General features: G+C 40.4%; 1 protein-coding gene across 1 annotated transcript in view; it reads right to left on the bottom strand.

Annotated features, from left to right (window-relative positions):
* Positions 1 to 17,652, bottom strand: part of dse (dermatan sulfate epimerase) — a 116,330-nt gene that overhangs the window by 8,815 nt on the left and 89,863 nt on the right. Inside the window, exon 4 of the mRNA XM_037685703.1 lies at positions 13,670 to 13,877. Coding sequence (XP_037541631.1) covers positions 13,670 to 13,877 — 208 coding nt within the window. The remainder of the gene's footprint in view (positions 1 to 13,669; positions 13,878 to 17,652) is intronic.

Here is a 17,652-nt window from a genome sequence, read left to right as displayed (position 1 = left end):
CATCTGTTTATGTTCATGTATAACGTCTGTTTATGTTCATGTATAACGTCTGTTTATGTTGCTTTGCTGTGGGAGGTTTGTTTGATGCCTCAAATTGTGCCCTGTCTAGGACACGGTGTGAGAGATCTTTTTTTTATACCGTCTCTCATGGTTTCTTTCCTTTTCTCATCTAAGCAAAATATTATTCTGAATAAGAATAAGAGGCCGCGCTGATTATTTATAGCCGCAGCTTCGTGCACTCCGCCCATCTTCGGACGACTGTACGTACATGTTCTCGTTGTATCTCGGTGCAATGCCAATAAAGTTTATTCTGATTCGAATTCATCCATATTCTTTCTAGAAAAGAAAAAGGTTGTATCATCAGCAAACATTATAAATTTAAAAATACTGGATACTGTAAAAAATGTCATTTAAATAAAGTATAAATAATTTAGCTCCTAGAACTGATCCTTGAGGCAAACCACATTTTATAGTTTTAATTTGTGACTTTGTGTTGTTAATTTGTACATATTGTAATCTATTACTCAAACAACTCTTTAACCACTGATGTGTAACCCCCAGTAAGCCACATTGTTCACATGTTCCCAGTAGTGGTTCATGGTCAACAGTGTCAGATGTCTCATAAATCAATGAACTGTGTTAAGTTTCTGATCAACATGTTCCACAGACTCCATCACAGATAAAGTTGTGGAGGAGTTGTTTCTAAAACCGTACTGGTGTTCATTTAATATGTTGTTTTTATTAAGCAAGGAGTCCTGCCTTTCTATGAATATTTTTCCAGAACTTTAGAAAATTGTGGTAGCAATGATCTAGGTCTATAATTTGTTAAAGTTTGTTTATCACCGTGTTTGTGGACTGGAAACACCTCGGCTGTTTTCATTTTGTCAGGAAAAATTGTAGTTAAGAATGATCTATTACAAATATAGGAGAGAGGTTTAATAATACTATAAATGACTTCTTTCACAATAGCCATATCAATATTATTACAGTCTTTGATTTCTTATTTTTTAATTTTTTAACTACTTCTATGACTTCACTTTCACTCACTCCTCCAAGAAACATTGTATTAATATTATTAAATGTATAACTGAGTTTTTCATCTTTAATCTTTGGCAACTCATTGACTAAATTAGGACAAACATTTAACAAAGAACTTCAACAATATCCTCTTTATTAGGCCCGAGCAGCTAAGCGCTGCGAAGGCCTATTGTTATTGTGTCGTTTCAAATTTTTTTCCGTCAGAGAGCGCTAATTTGGAGGCCTTAACATATTCGAAAACTCACCATATTTGACCCAAAATTGTCCCCCGCAAGAAATGCGAGGTATTTAATGGAACCAAAAGTGGGCGTGGCCAAACTGCTCCACAGCGCCCCCTAACGTGAGATATGACAACTGGTAAGTCCTAGAGAGCTGAAATTTGGTACACATGTAGAACCCACCGAATCAAGAAAAAAAGTCTCTTGGAGGTATGCCTTAAACCCAACAGGAAGTCGGCCATTTTGGGTCAAAGGGTCAATTTTGGCCGTTTTTCGCTTTTCGTACACGGCAAATTTGAACGAACTCCTCCTAGGGATTTCGCTCAATCGGTTTCAAACTTGCGCCATTTTGCTCAGTAGGCATGGGGGACCAAAAGTTATCAAAACGGTGCAAACCGACGCATGTTGAGGGGGCGGGGCCGGACCTCAAAATTATGCTTCACAACTCGGTGAACATGTGTATCTTCTCAGGACCTATGAAAAAGTCTCTTGGAGCTAAGGTCCAAAACCAACAGGAAGTCGGCCATTTTGGGTCAAAGGTTAATTTTTGGGCGTTTTTAATGGCGAATTTTAACGAACTCCTCTTAGGGATTTTGAAGGATTGCCTTCAAACTTGGTTAATAGACCTTTAAGACATTGGAGAGTAAAAGTTATCAAAAGCTTTCGGTTTCGTTTTGTTAAAGGGGCGTGGCCAGGCCTCAAAGTTGAGCTTCACGCCATAAATTTCCAAACGTTATAACTTTCAACTTGAATGACAGATTTGCACCAAATTTGGCACGAGTCATCCCTGTCCCATGCCCGACGATACCCTGAGGTCATATTGTGACGTCATCAAAGCCCCGCCCCCTCAGAACAGGAAGTGACTTTGTTTAATTGGAATGCTCCTTCTTTGACACCCTTAATCTAATCAGGATGATCCTGTGTTAGAAGACAGATAACAAGATGGTCTGACTTGATTTAAACTACAAACAGTTATAGCTGGAGGATGTGGGTGTGGCGCCATGGCGAATTAAAAAGAGACGCCGTTGCAATACGTTTGGCTCTAAATTGCACAGATTTGAGCCCAGATGAACCAAAATCACTATGATTGATCATTATCCACCTTTGAACAGGGTTCCATGATAAGTGGCCAAGAGCCTCCACAGCACCACCTACATTCTTCTTACAGTTATATCTCAGTGATACAACATCCAATCTGAACCAGATTTTTGGTGCGTCATTACTGAGAACTGATGGACATTTTAGTTTTGTTGTTTAATATTTGACTCAAGTGCGCCCCCTAAAATTATTCAAACTGTTTTGTCTCAGTGATATATCAGCCGATCTGCACCAAATTTATGGTGTGTTATTATTTAGCCCTGGTGGACACAGTAGTAATGTTTTTTAAATTTTGACTCTACAGCACCCCCTACAATATAGCAAGAGTTATATCTCAATGATAAATCATCCGATCTGCACCAGATTTTTGTGGCATAATGTGTGACCATGTCTACACACATTGTTATTGTTGTTTAATATTTGACTCAAGTGCGCCCCCTAGATTATTCAAACTGTTATATCTCAGTGATATGTCATCCGATGTAGACCAGATTTTTGGTGTGTGATAAGTGAGAACTTAAACACGCAATGGTATTGTTGTTTTACTTTTGACTCAAGTGCGCCCCATAAATAATTCAAACTGTTATATCTCAGTGATATATCGTCTGATCTGCACCAGATTTTTGGTGCTGGACTAGTGAGGACTTATGGACACAGTTGTGATGTTGTTTAATATTTGACTCAAGTACGCCCCCTAGATTTTTTAAACTGTTATATCTCAATGATATATCATCTGATCTGCACCAGATTTTTGGTGTATTATTATGTAGTCCTGCTGGACACATTAGTAATGTTTTTTAACTTTTGACTCTAGAGCGCCCCCTATAATATTCTAACACTTGTATCTCAATGATATACCATACGATCTGCACCAGATTTTGGGTGCATCATTAGTAAGCAGTTATGGACACATTAGTAATGTTTTTTAACTTTTGACTCTAGAGCGCCCCCTATAATATTAAAATAGTTATATCCGCGGTCGCAGCTGATGTCAAAGGTTCGGCGAATGCACATTCCGGAGAACGGGCGCGTGACGGTAGCGTGAGCGTTCTCGATGGCGACCGGGAAGAGTCGCTGGAGTTCCCGCGGTCGCGGTAAGGCCGCAGCGGCGCTTCGCTGCGAGGGCCTTCAACGCTGCTTGCAGCTTTAATTTTCCATTGTGGTTTAATGTTTAATGTTTAATACATAATGGGAAATCTCAGTCTTTCTGATTTTTAATGACACTATTAATGATCTTCCAAGTACCTTTAATATCATTCTTGTATTTTTACACTAGCCCATCATAATAATACCGTTTTTGCTTTCTCAGCACTGATGTTAATTTGTTTTTATATATTTTATATTTTTCTTCTTTTTCCTGGGTTGAGCACCTAATAAAATCTTTATCTAACTTGTTTTTCTTTTTACACGACTTTTCCAAACTCCTTGTCATCCAGGGAGTCCATCTGTTTTTTCATGTCTGTTTGTATTCTAGTCAGCACGGTGGCGCAACTGGTAGAGCTGCTGCCTCTCAGCCAGCAGGTCCCTGGTTCAAACCCCGGTCCAGGGGCCTTTCTGGGTGGAGTTTGCATGTTCTCTCCGTGCATGTGTGGGTTTTCTCTGGGTGCTCCAGTTTCCTCCCACAGACCAAAAACATGCATGTTAGACTGATTGGTAACTCTAAATTGTCCCTAGGTGAGAGTGAGAGAGTGAATGGTTGTTTGTCTCGTTTGTCTCTATGTGGCCCTGTGATGGACTGGAGACCTGTCCAGGGTGTACCCCGCCTCTCGCTCAGTGATTGCTGGACATGGGCACCAGCGACCCCCGTGACCCAAAATGGAATAAGTGGGTAAAGAAAATGGATGGATGGATGTTTGTATTCTTTAAAGGGACAATGATGATTATAGATTCTTGCAAATACTTCCAAAAACGTATTATTTTGTGGGGGAGTGGTGGCGCAGAGGTTAGAGAGGTGGGCTTGTGATCCGAAGATCGCCGGTTCACGCCCCGGCCCCGACAACATCAAAATTGTGGGTGGGGTAGGTGAAACACACACACTTGCCCCCACCCTCATTCGCCCCACTCTGGGCCCATGAGCAAGGCCCTTAACCCCCACCATGTGCTCCCTAAAACAGGTCTCTCTTGAAAATGAGTTCTCGTGGCTCAATGAGACTAACCTGTATAAATAAAGGCTAAATGAAAAAAAAAAAATTATATGACTCATTAACATCAGCAACATAAACGTTTTGCCAATTATCATTAAATAATTCTGCTTTCATTGCTTCCACAGCTTCAGGTAATTTAACTAAATTGGAATTTGACTTTGTCATATTTAGATTATACTCGTTACTAGTATCCACCACAGTAAACACTGACACATGATCAGTAATATCAGTTATCAACAATCCACTTTTTGTTTTCACATTGAACTTATTTATAAAAATATTGTTAATCAATGAAGCACTGTCTTTGTTCTTCCAGTAGGTCTTAAACTCAATGGATAGAAACTTAAACCGAACATTGTGTTGACAAATTCACTTGTTTTGATGTGCTCATTATATTTCAATAAATCAGTGTTAAAGTCTCCACAAATAAAAGTAAACTTTTCATTATACCTCCCATATGTCTCTAATATTTTGTTATTAAACTCATCGATGCATGAGCCAGGAGTTCGATAAACACAACTAATTAACATGTGCCCAGATCTGTTAGCCTCAGTTTTAACAAACATTCCATCAAGTTATCAACTGAAAATATCATTTTAACAATAACCGTACATTTCAGTCCGGACCTAATGAACAGTGCAGCACCACCTCCCCTTGTGTTAAACCTGTTCTGACCCAACATGTCAGAACTCCATCTGACCATTGGTTCAGGTCCTTCAGTGATCCAGGCTGCTCAGATTGTTACCACTCGTCAAATGTTTCAAGGTAACTTTTTATTGTAGAGAAACTGCTTTGCATGCTCCTTCTGTTAAAGTGAATTAGTGAAAACCTCCCAACCCCACATTAATACCGTCTTCTGAATAATATTCACAGTCAGGTTCAGTATTATAACTGAAATTGGTCTCTGGGTCTATATCAGTTTCTACATCATAAAAGTTGAGATTTTTAAAATCAAAATACTTAAATTGTGTACTTTCACCCATACTTATACGACATGTTGTTCACCTCCATGAACATGAACAGAACCAGACGGACAGAAAAACAATCAAAAACAACCCTGTAACCCGTAATACCCAGTTTGTTTGTTCCCCTCTTTTCTTTTAAACAATTCAAAAAAGAACTACAAGAAAAGAACTAGATATTATACAACAACAAAGTATATTGTAATAAACCTAATCCCTCAGAAGAACACAAACAAAAAAGAATAAACGTGCAACCTAAGCTCGATGAGATGTTCATGCAAAGGGCCAAAGGAGCTTTTATTAGATCAAGAGCGAGATGACTGAGGAGGGAGAACAAACCACTGCATACTTCTGGGAAAAGAAGACAACAACAAAATGCTATTCAATCATTAATAATAGATGATGTAGAAACCAATACTGAAAATTAATATCAACAGAAATCTTTAAATTCTATAACAACTTATATACCTCCAAATTCTCTGAACAAACTGTAAGACTTTCCTTAACCAAACTGAAACTTTTATTCCTAAAATAGAAGATAATTTCAAACAAACTTGTGACAACAACATCACAGTAAAGAACTTAATAATGCAGTTCATCTCTTATCAGTGAACAAAGCACCGGGTCCGGACGGTCCTACAGGGAACTTCTATAAACATTATTGGGAAGACATAAAAATATTACTACAGCAAGTTTTTACAGAAATTTAAAAAATATATATTCTACCTCCTGATGAGACAAGGAATTATTATATCTATCCCCAAACCAGACAAGGACCCAAGATTTATTGAGAATAGACCTATTACACTCAGAATTCAGATTAAAAATGACTAACCTACATCTTTACCACGCGTCTCCAAACTGGGATCTCAGAGGTTATTGCAGAATCACATTCTGGTTTCTTAAAAGGAAGGTCAATCTACAACAACATCAGACTGGTCATGGACCTGAGATGATCCAGGACCATGGTTTTATTCTTTTCTTAGACTTTCACAAAGCCTTTGACCCTGTGGAACACCAGTTTTTATTTTCAGGTCTTGAATGTTTAGGATTTGGAGAAAAGTTTATTAATTTAATAAGAGGTTTATATCAAACATCAGTAGTTGTGTAATGCTGCCTAAAGGCACCACAGCTAGATTTAACATTAATGTTGGCATTCCTCAGGGATGTCCCAGCTCCCCATATCTTTTTGTTTTAGCTGCAGAAATGTTAGCGATCTTTCTTAAAAACTGTGCAGACATTGAGAAATTACACGTCTTTGGTACAGAATTAATGATTAGCCAGTTAGCAGATGAAACTACCGTCTTCTTTAAAAACCACAAGCAGGTTCCAATAGTAACTGATCAAATACAATTATTTTCAGAGGCCTCAGGGCTAACACTTAATTATTTTTTTTTTGAATTTCTAGCCATTCATGACGCATCACTAAAAGAAATATCTAGTGTTCCAATTAAATCTGAAATTAAATACTTAGGAACTGTTATAACCAAAAACCAAGAATCAACTGTAACAATTGAAAACAAATCAAAGAAAGTAAATCCAAACTTAACTCACGGCTCCAACGAGACCTTTCTATATTGGGACGAATTCACTTATCAGAAATGTAAAGTTTGTCAAGATTAATATACGCAACTTGTAGCAGCGCTGTTCCAAATAGTTGAATTAAAACCATCAATCAAATGAATTCATGTGGAGAAACAGACCACACTACCTGAGAGACGGTCACATGGTCAAAGAAGGTGGGCTGAAAGGAACCGACCTCGAGTGCCTCAACAGAACCCTCAAGATTAATTGGTTGAAATCCTGGATCAAAAATTCTGAAACACTTTGGTATTGTGTCCCCAATTATATATTTAACAAAACAGGTGGTCTAAAACTAATACTTCTATCTGATTTCAATAATCTGCCCATCAAATATCAGAGTAAACAAGTGTTATTATACTGGGAAATGCTCCAAGTACATAATTACTCAGCACACCCCACTCTCATATGGAACAACAGATTCATACTGTATCACAATAAATCATCATTTTACAAACACTGGATGGAGAAGAACATTTGGAGTGTTGTCACTTAATGCATGTTAATGGTTAAATGTTAAACTGTGAACAATTCTGTGCAAAGCATCAATTCTATCCCCCAAAGTTGAATTTACCAGATTAATTAAAGCATTACCAAACATGTATTAATCTGATTCAAAATATAATAGTAACCCCACATTCACCCACTCTATCTATTAATGGAATATCATTTACTGACAATAAATTCAACAGCCACACAATTAGAAGGTGTCTGAATGAAACCCTGTTCCCTGAGAAAATAAATAAAACAATATACTTTGCAAATTTGACCAAAAATCAATAGAAATGTTAAGAACTCTATATTTAAAACTCTCCGTACAACCAAAGGCTAAAGAAACACACTTTAAATGTTAAATGCAGTTGACCCCTCCAAAGAGCTACGAAGAACTCATTTTAATATCGATGACAGTAAATGCTCGTTCTGTGAACAGGACAGAGAAACAATAAATCATTTCTTCTTTGAATGCAACAAGACCAAAATATTCTGGAATCACTTAGAAAGATGGATCAACTGAAAACTACACTTCCTGAATCTATTTCCAGAGACGTGGGAACATCTGGAGTGTTACTGGAAGACAAAAAAATGGAACTCGGTTGTAATCTGATATTTTGTCTGCCACAATTCTTTATTCATAAACAGAGAGCACTAAAATCACCCCCACCTTAGTGGTGAAAGACGATATTACATGAAGTTCTCAGAAAGAGGCCCACAGCACAGAGAACAGGAAGTTATATAAGATGACGAACTGTCAATCCACTTCTGAGTTGTAAAAGAAGATTACACTAAGGATTAAAGCACAGACACAACTATTTTATTAACGCAATTAAGAGATTATTTTTGGGTCATTAAAAACTACACTACAAAACCTTTCTGATAGTGATTATTATTATTTTTTGTCATTATTCTGCTAGGGAAAAATATTAATAACAGTTTAAGACAACAACACAGGTTGTTTACATGGAAACATTGTTTTATGCAAGATGAATTTTAGCACATTTAAGAAATCTTTTTAATTTTTATTTCTTTTGAGAATCCTGTATTTTCCTTTCTTATCACGCATTTTGAATCTGTCATGATTGTTGTATTTTTATTTGTCTGTACTGTACTCCAGTTGGCAGAAGGGAGAGATGAGGACCAGGTTGTGTTTTAAATGTTATTTTTTTCAGGGTTTTTGAGAGTTACAGACAAAGCTTGAAAACCTTCCTCCCTCACTGAAGCATTTAGACAACGCACAGTTAGCAGGTGTTTGAATGACAGTCTGGGGTTTGGACAGGTTATGCTTTAAGAAAAAAGTTTCTTTTATTTTGACCCCCCCCACCCCTCCACACTATTTGATTGAAACTGTTAAACCCAGCATAATGACCAGGACATCAAGGTCTAAGTTTCAGAAACAACCCCTTCTCTCTCCTCTCTAAGAACTGAGTACATCTTGTCAACCCACCTCCATAAGAGAACTGAAATCCAAAGGCCCAGAGAAAGACATTAAATATGACGTCGTATTATCAGATGACACAGGCCAAGATGACATTAGAACCAATCACCCACGGTCTAGATTATTGGAACTTGATTGGCAAATTCTGATATCTTTTGACCAAAAAAAAGCAAGTTTATTTTAACATTTAAATATGAAAAAGTATTAAAATACACTGAAGGAAGAGTTTTACTCTTGTGTTTTCTTTTTGAGGCCATGAGAAGCATTGAAGTTGGAACTGTGTTTTAACTCTTTCCGTGTTTTTTTATTTTTATTTTTTGGACATCTGACAGGGACAAATGGAGATTAATGTTTTTTCTGTGGGGTGGAGGAGGTCTGGATCAGAACCTGACGGTCAGATTACGGTAACCTCAGAATATTTTCACTCACGGCAAATTATTTGACAACACAGCATGCCTGGGGTCAGAGTCGACGGAGCTGCGTACGAGGTACGGTGAAACAGCAAAGAACAGCAGACTATGAGAAGTTCTGTTTGTGTAACTCTGATCTGTCAGAGCCTGCAAGGACTGTCCAACCTCTCGGAGATGACGTGGATCTTTCCAGAGGGACCCCTGGGCGTGAATGGCTGAAATGCAGTGGAAGAGGTCATTTGGAAAAATGTAATGTCAAAATTAGTTTTTTTTTTTTTTTACCAATGACCTGATTTGATTCTGTCCAAGACCCCCAGCCGCTCCACAGGGAGCTTTGAACATTTAAGTTTAGAGTTATGCACGAAAAGAGATCCAGTTGAGACAAAATGTTGAGTTGTTTGTGTTTTTGTTTGTTTCTTGAAATAAACTACAAGGGGGATTACTGTATGTTATAAAATTACCATTTGTTATGAACTGAGATTTTGTTATCAACTGGGATTATGTTTATTCAACTAAGGATTAAATATTTGTTCAGATTTATATATTAGTGTCATTCACTGCAGGATACCTACTGAGTGATACCTACTTCACATATGGGGAGCAATATTATAGGCAGAAACATGGGTGTGCTATGGGGTCTCCAGTTTCTCCTATTGTTGCCAACCTGTACATGGAGGAGGTAGAAAAGGGAGCCTTGACATCCTTTTCAGGGACACCACCAAGTCATTGGTTCAGGTATGTTGACGACACCTGGGTTAAAATTAAATCTCAGGAAGTCCAACATTTTACTGACCACATCAACTCTGTGGATAAATACATCAAGTTCACACGAGAAGATGTAAAAAATGGCAAGTTGGCTTTCTTGGACTGTGAGGTCTCAGTCTCTGATAGAGGACATTTGCAAACCGAGGTGTACCGCAAACCCACCCACACAGACCAGTATTTGCAGTTTGACTCCCATCACCCTTTGGAGCACAAGTTAGGAGTCATCAGGACTCTGTACCACAGAGCAGACAGCGTCCCCACTAACTCAGGAGCCAGGCAGAAGGAGAAATCCTACAATGTGGATATCCTAACTGGGCCTTCCTGAAAGAAGAAACCCAAACAGGACTCCAGTCAGCCATCAGGTGAAAAGGAGGAACCCAGACCCAGACCAGTGGTCATTCCGTATGTTGAGGGAGTATCAGAGAAACTGAGACGTTTATTTTCTAAACATAACGTCCCAGTGGCTTTTAAACCCCAAAATACATTAAAGACTGGTTCATCCCAAAGATCCAGTCCCCCGGCACAAACAGAGTAATGTTGTGTATGCTGTTCAGTGTCAGGAGGGTGATCAGTCTTACATCGGGGAAACCAAACAGCCACTGGCCAAAAGGATGGCCCAGCACAGAAGATCAACATCATCAGGCCAGGACTCTGCGGTCTAGACTCATCTCCAGGCCAGCGGTCACTCTTTCAGGGATGAAGATGTGCACATCGTGGATAGAGAGGAACGATGGTTTGAGAGAGGAGTAAAGGAGGCCATCTTTGTGAAAAGAAATCGTCCATCATTAAACAGGGGTGGAGCCTCCAGGTTCAATTGTCCCCCTCTTACAATGCTGTGATTGCTAGTATCACTCAGCCCTCTGTGAACAGTAAACAGCCATCAGTGTGCTAATGACCCATTGTTAGGCTGATGGTCCTTCTTGAGCATGTGATCAGCTGGTTTTGGTTGTCAGCAGCAAAACTGGTTGATCCACTCTGAGAAGGTGCTATTTAAGAGACTGAGCTGAATACAGCACCTCAGACTGAGGAAGTCTCTCAGATGAGAGACGAAACGTTTCTACATTTTTTTTTTGTTGATTTGCTTTGTTTGTTTTTTTGAATGTCCAGAGGACCAGATTTAACTTTTTAGATTTTCTACCTGGATTATTGAGCATGCATCAGGATAACCTCATCTATGGTCATGAGCTTTGGGTTGTGACCGAAAGAACAAGATCTCGGATACAAGCGGCCGAAATGAGTTTTCTCCACAGGGTGTCTGGGCTCTCCCTTAGAGATAGGGTGAGAAGCTCGGTCATCCTGGAGGGGCTCAGAGTAGAGCCGCTGTTTCTCCACATCGAGAGGAGCCAGTTGAGGTGGCTCGGGCATCTGTTTAGGATGCCTCCTGGACGCCTCCATGGCGAGGTGTTTCGAGCACGCCCCACCGGGAGGAGACCCAGAGGAAGACCCAGGACACGCTGGAGGGACTATGTTTCTCGGCTGGCCTGGGAACGCCTTGGGATTCCCCCGGAGGAGCTGGACCAAGTGGCTGGGGAGAGGGAAGTCTGGGCCTCTCTACTTAAGATGCTACCCCCACGACTCGACCTCGGATAAGCGGAAGAAAATGGATGGATGGATGGATGGATGGCATTTGGATGATATTTTAAATAAATGGCACTCTTTACAATAAATAAACTCTACTAACAATAATAAAATCTTAATAAATACAATAACAGTCAGAAACAGAACAATAAGAAGCAACAGACCGTTTACAATCTAACTAATCAAGTTTTAAGTTTTTGTCCATAAAGACCAACTTGTACACATTTTCTACCAAAAGTTGCAGTGATGGGCAGCATGGTGGCGCAACTGGTAGAGCTGCTGCCTCTCAGCGAGCAGGTCCCTGGTTCAAATCCTGGGCCTTTCTGGGTGGAGTTTGCATGTTCTCTCCTTTCTGCGTGGGTTTTCTCCGGGTACTCTGGTTTCCTCCCACAGACCAAAAACATGCATGTTAGGCTGACTGGTAACTCTGAATTGTCCCTAGGTGTGAGTGAGAGAGTGAGAGTGAATGGTTGTTTGTCTCGTTTGTCTCTATGTGTCCCTGTGATGAACTTGCGACCCGTCCAGGGTGTACCCCGCCCCTCGCACAGTGACTGCCGGACATGGGCACCGACGACCCCCATGACCCAAAAATGGAAGAAGTGGGTAAAAGATAATGGATATTAGAGCATAATAATTCAATAACAATACATCATGCGTCATCATTTCTGTTATAAGGTGGTTGAATATTCTCTCTCGCTCGTCATCATTGGTGTGGCAGAGCTTTAAATCTGGTCCAGGGCTTGTTGATGATCAGTTTTATCTTTTTCATAAAGTGCTGGTACAACTTTTTGGCTGAAGTGTTGATGTGATGGGATGTTGTAGCGGGGCTCAATAAATTTAAAGCCGGTGCATCAACAACAGAATACGGACGTAGATCCAGAGCTTTAAAAACTCCTACAGCTTGTGTTATTGCTCTGGACTGGTCTGAATGACCTGATAAAGGTTGTTTAAATGCTGCTGTTGTCGGTCTTTGCAACGAGCTGCTAGAAGAGACGTTCACGTTCGGATGATGTTGTTACAAGTACGTTAACAAGTTAGACGTGTTGCTGCTGCAGATCCAATCTCTGTGAAACAACGTCGACACACAGCTTTGGATTTGTCCACTTGTCTTTTAACAAGAAAGACATAATGTTCCCAAACAGGAGACCACAACGAGATGAAAGGGTCTGGCTGTTTCATTGTCTGCTAGGTTGCTAATGCTACGCGTGCTGCAAGACTACGCAACAATTAATAATGCCCTGCTGAAACATGCTTAGAAACTTTAGTTCCACGACGCATAATCTCTCGTTAATAAAATTCTATGAGTGAAAAATTAACCGAAATGGTACGCACGTGGACTGAACCGAACATGATGTACTGAAACGGTTGAATACGCCTACATGTACCGTTACACCACTAGTTTCTATAGAACAGCAACATGATGACCATAAATTCCAGACTATTGAGAGCACCTGAATATAAGCTACGCATACTAAATTTAAAAAGAAAAATAAATTGCACATACGTAAGCCGTGCTTGTCTGTAAGCCGCGGGTGTCCACGTGAGATATTTTGTGTCCGATATTGTGTGACCGTTTCATGTGTCCAATGTGATCTGTTTGGTAATTTCATTGGTCAGATTTTTTTAACCTTTATTTATACAGATAGTCTCACTGAGTCACGAGGAGCCACCACCCAAGATGTAGTGGACAGCTATATGAGCACCCGGGTGTGACGACACTAAATGTTTTGGCAGCATGAAGCTCGTTAGCCCGTCAAAAAAAAAAAATCCATAAATTTGCCACAACATTGTATAAGCCGTGAGATTTAAGGCCTGTGAAAAAAGTAGAGGCTTATAGTCCGGAAATTACGAGTAGTTCAAAATAAATGTGGCACATTCCAATATTTTCTAAAAGGTTGACTTCAAACAAGAAACACTTTTAGAAGATTTTCTGTTTTCTTACCAGATAAACTCTGTGTGCAGAGTGCACCATCTCTGGCCTTTGCCAGCCTGTCCCGGCCCTTCTGTAACTCTGTTCTGATGAATCTGAGCTGCCAGCCAGTTCCCACTGCCGTTTCGCAACACATAGCGGTCCAAGAAGACCAGCTGGCTCTCAGGTCCATAGAACCAGTTGTAGTTGGAGTCTGCAATGGCTACAGTCTTCTGAAATCCTGGTGAGAACAGAGAGGACAGATCTCAGACACAGCAAATAATGAGCATGCACTAAAATATCAAGGTTCAAGATTCAAGGTTCTTTATTGTCATTCACATCACATGTGGTACATGAGGTGGAACGAAATTGTGTACCCAAGGTCCCAGTTACACCCCAAAATAGCAAAGATATAAAGTATAAAAAATAAGCAGTATACAATACAAGGATCTAAGATATATGCTAAACAATAATAATGTAATATAATATAGTGTTTTAAAGAATTAGACTATTATTAAAAAGTTTAGAATTGTTAACTACAAATACTTAGAGGATCGGATGTTGTACTTCGAAACCAGTGCTAGAGACAGAAAACCATTAACACTCTCACTCACACGTAGGGACAGAACAGAGACACCAGTCAGTCCAACATGCATGCCCTTGGTCCACGGGAGGAAACTGGAGTACAGTAGTTCCTCGCTACTTCGCAGTTCGACTATCATGGACTCGCTCTATCATGGTTTGTGAACATACAGTCCTTATACTGTACTGGACCAAAAATAAAATAAAAATAAAAATGAATAAATTAAAAAATAAACAATTGTACAAGACACATGATTGTGGACTGTACAGTAATACTATATCACTGTACTCGTGGTTGTGTAAAAGTTAATGACAAAAATAAAATATTTTGGACAGGCACTGCTATTCTGTAGTTTTCTCTGAGTAATCCTCCACTGTATTCCTGCACATAATGACACATTTCCCAGAAGGCAACAGGGCCCCTCCCAGAAGCCCCATTTCCGTCTGCTGAAAAAAACAGAGGTAAAGTTTTGCTCTGCTCAGTGCCCAGCGGATGCAGAGTAGCTGCACAAAACCCACCGAACTGGAGCCGAACAGGAGCAGAACCAGACCCATCGGTGAATCTCGAGAGCTGGTACCCAGCCCACGAGGACCTATAAGCGGGGATGCGCACCAAGCCCATCTGGACTTTTTTCATCTATACATTGACTCAAATTGACCATCTATGGTCCCACACCAGTCAACAGAAGTTATGCACCCCCCCCCCCCACCCCACACACACACACATAATGCACTTCAGCACTCAAACTGAACAGAACTGGACCAGAACCAGACCTCCAGACTCAGCGGTGAACCCCAGAGCAAGTAAAATTTAGTAGCTATATATAAGTATGTTGTTATAATTAGTAGGATTAAGAGTTGACAACATTGATTGTGGGCTTGTCGCTGCCGGTTAGGCCTGCAGAAATGAACTGGGTCGGACCAGAACAGAGTCAGGCCAGAATGAGACCTGCTACTGTTCTGCAGAGCCTGGTGTGTAAAATTTAGTAGCTACATATACGGATGTTGTTAAAAAGACGTAGGTTTAAGAGGTTAGAACATTGCAAGAATGTGGAAAGGGTTTAAAATGCCTTAATATATACCTGTATATAAATAATAAAATAAACTACTACTGTCACATTTATGCCCCTCCTGCCACAGATCCTGTCATCATGTTCTGTTTACCCTGCTCGTCATGTTTCTAGTATGCTCCTGCCAACGTTCACCACGCCCACTATGCTCTGTCACTGCAATCAGCTGCAGAAAGAAAAACTTTGCAGAGAGTGGTGAAGGCTGCACAGAAGATGTTGGAGTCAGTCTCCCCACCATCACAGACATCTACACCTCCAGATGCAGGAAGAGGGCCACCTGCATCATGAAGGACCACACTCACCCAGCACACACACTTTTTGCCCCACTCCCCTCAGGAAGGAGGTTGAGGAGAATTAAGTGTAGAACCACTAGACTGAGGAACAGCTTCTACCCTGAGGCTGTTAGACTCATGAATCTCTAACTAGAATAATCACTGAAAAATCACATCATGTTGCTGCTGATCTGTTTCAATGTTGCTGCTGATCTGTTTCAATGTTGCTGCTGATTTGTTTCATGTTGATGTGCTCATTCGTGCTCATCTGCTCACACAGACTCATGGTCGTGCTGCTGTTCGACGTAATGCTTTTATGCTATTAGTGCTTAGTGTATATTTAGTTGATGTTTTCTTAGTTCATATCTTAGATCTTATCACTGTTTTTCTTTTACATTTTATTGTTGGATGTAACTGGGACCCTGCTTACATAATCTCGTTCCACCACGTGTGCGACATGAGATGAGGATGACAAATAAATCTCTCTGACTCTGACTCTGTTTCCTGCCCTCCTTAAACTCCGTGCTCATTCTCATACTCTGCCAGATTATCAAACTTTTCATGGTAGTAGATATCCAGCGCTCATGCCATAGTCTTGTTTGCCTGCCTTGTTTTGACCTCACACCTGCCTTTTGGATTCCCTGCTTTGCCGGCTCCTTGCCTGTATTGGATTAATCTCTCTGCCCATGGTATCGACCCCTAATTCTGCTACTATGACCACGCCTCAAGGATCTCGTTTTGGTTTTGGATCTGGACCTTCTTTGCTTGACCCTTGCTTGTGCCCTTGGATCCCCCTTTTGGACATCCCCTCAAACAACGTTTTGCTCAGCTCTGCGCCGCAGCTACTGCTCGCTCACTCTCGGTGATTTCATCGTCCTCAACTCCCTGGAGGAGCCCCTCCCTCACCTGACTGTGAAGGTTAGTGGCTGCCTCTGTACTCCTCTAAACAGTCATAATAAAACCCAGGTGACTAACTCTCCTGTCTCTGCAGAATGGATCAGTTCTCGGACCCAGACCTCCTCTAGTAGCAATTTATTAATAAATCTTTTAAATCACTCCTGCTGTCTGGTGTCGTGCTCGAATCCATAAACAGATTCTTGTCAACTACTTACTACTACTACTACTAATTAGGGGTGTAACGGTACGCTAAAATCACATTTTGGTTCAGTTCAGTTTCAAGGAGGGCTCGGTTCGGTTAATTTTCGGTACAAAAAAAGACTTACAAAATGTTTATTTTTAAAATATGCCAATTAAACAATACATTTGTATAAAAATAAATAAAAGTGACCCATTTGGATGATATTTTAAATAAACTGCACTCTTTACAATAAAAACTCTACTAACAATAATAAAAATGTTAATAAATACAATAACAGTCAGAACCAGAACAATAAGCAGCAACAGACTGTTTACAATCTGGGCTCCAGAGAAGGATGTTACTCCAAGTGGACTGTGAAGGAAAGAATAAAAGTTATGAAGTGTAGAAATTGTGGCAGCAAGGAAGGAACCTGTAAATTCCAAAAAAGTTCAATCTGGTCCTCTGGACATTCAAAAAAACAAAAGCAAAACAAAGCAAAAGAAATGTAGAAACGTTTCGTCTCTCATCCGAGAGACTTCCTCAGTCTGAGGTGCTGTTTTCAGCTCAGTCTCTTAAATAGCACCGTCTCAGAGTGGATCAACCAGTTTGCTGCTGACAACCAAAACCAGCTGATCACATGGTCAAGAAGGACCATCAGACTAACAATGGATCATTAGCACACTGGTGGCTGTTTACTGTTCACAGAGGGCTGAGTGATACTAGCAATCACAGCATTGTAAGAGGGGGACAGTTGAACCCGGAGGCCTCCTTCTTGAGCATGTGATCAGCTGGTTTTGGTTTTGGTTTTGCAAAATTTACTGTAATCAGAGAACATAACTTTGGACCACTCAGCAGCAGTCCCAGGCAAGATGTTTCTGACGCAGTCTCTTGTTCAAAAGTGGCTTGACCTGGGGAATGTGGCACCTGTAGCCCATTTCTTGCACACGCCTGTGCACGGTGGCTCTGGATGTTTCTACTCCAGACTCAGTCCACTGCTTCCGCAGGTCCCCCAAG

The sequence above is a fragment of the Nematolebias whitei genome, chromosome 12 (assembly GCF_014905685.2).
Source record: "Nematolebias whitei isolate Nwh7 chromosome 12, NemWhi1, whole genome shotgun sequence".
NCBI lineage: Eukaryota > Metazoa > Chordata > Actinopteri > Cyprinodontiformes > Rivulidae > Nematolebias > Nematolebias whitei.
The sequence above is the reverse complement of the archived record's forward strand: the minus strand, read 5'-3'. Positions and strand labels throughout refer to the sequence as shown.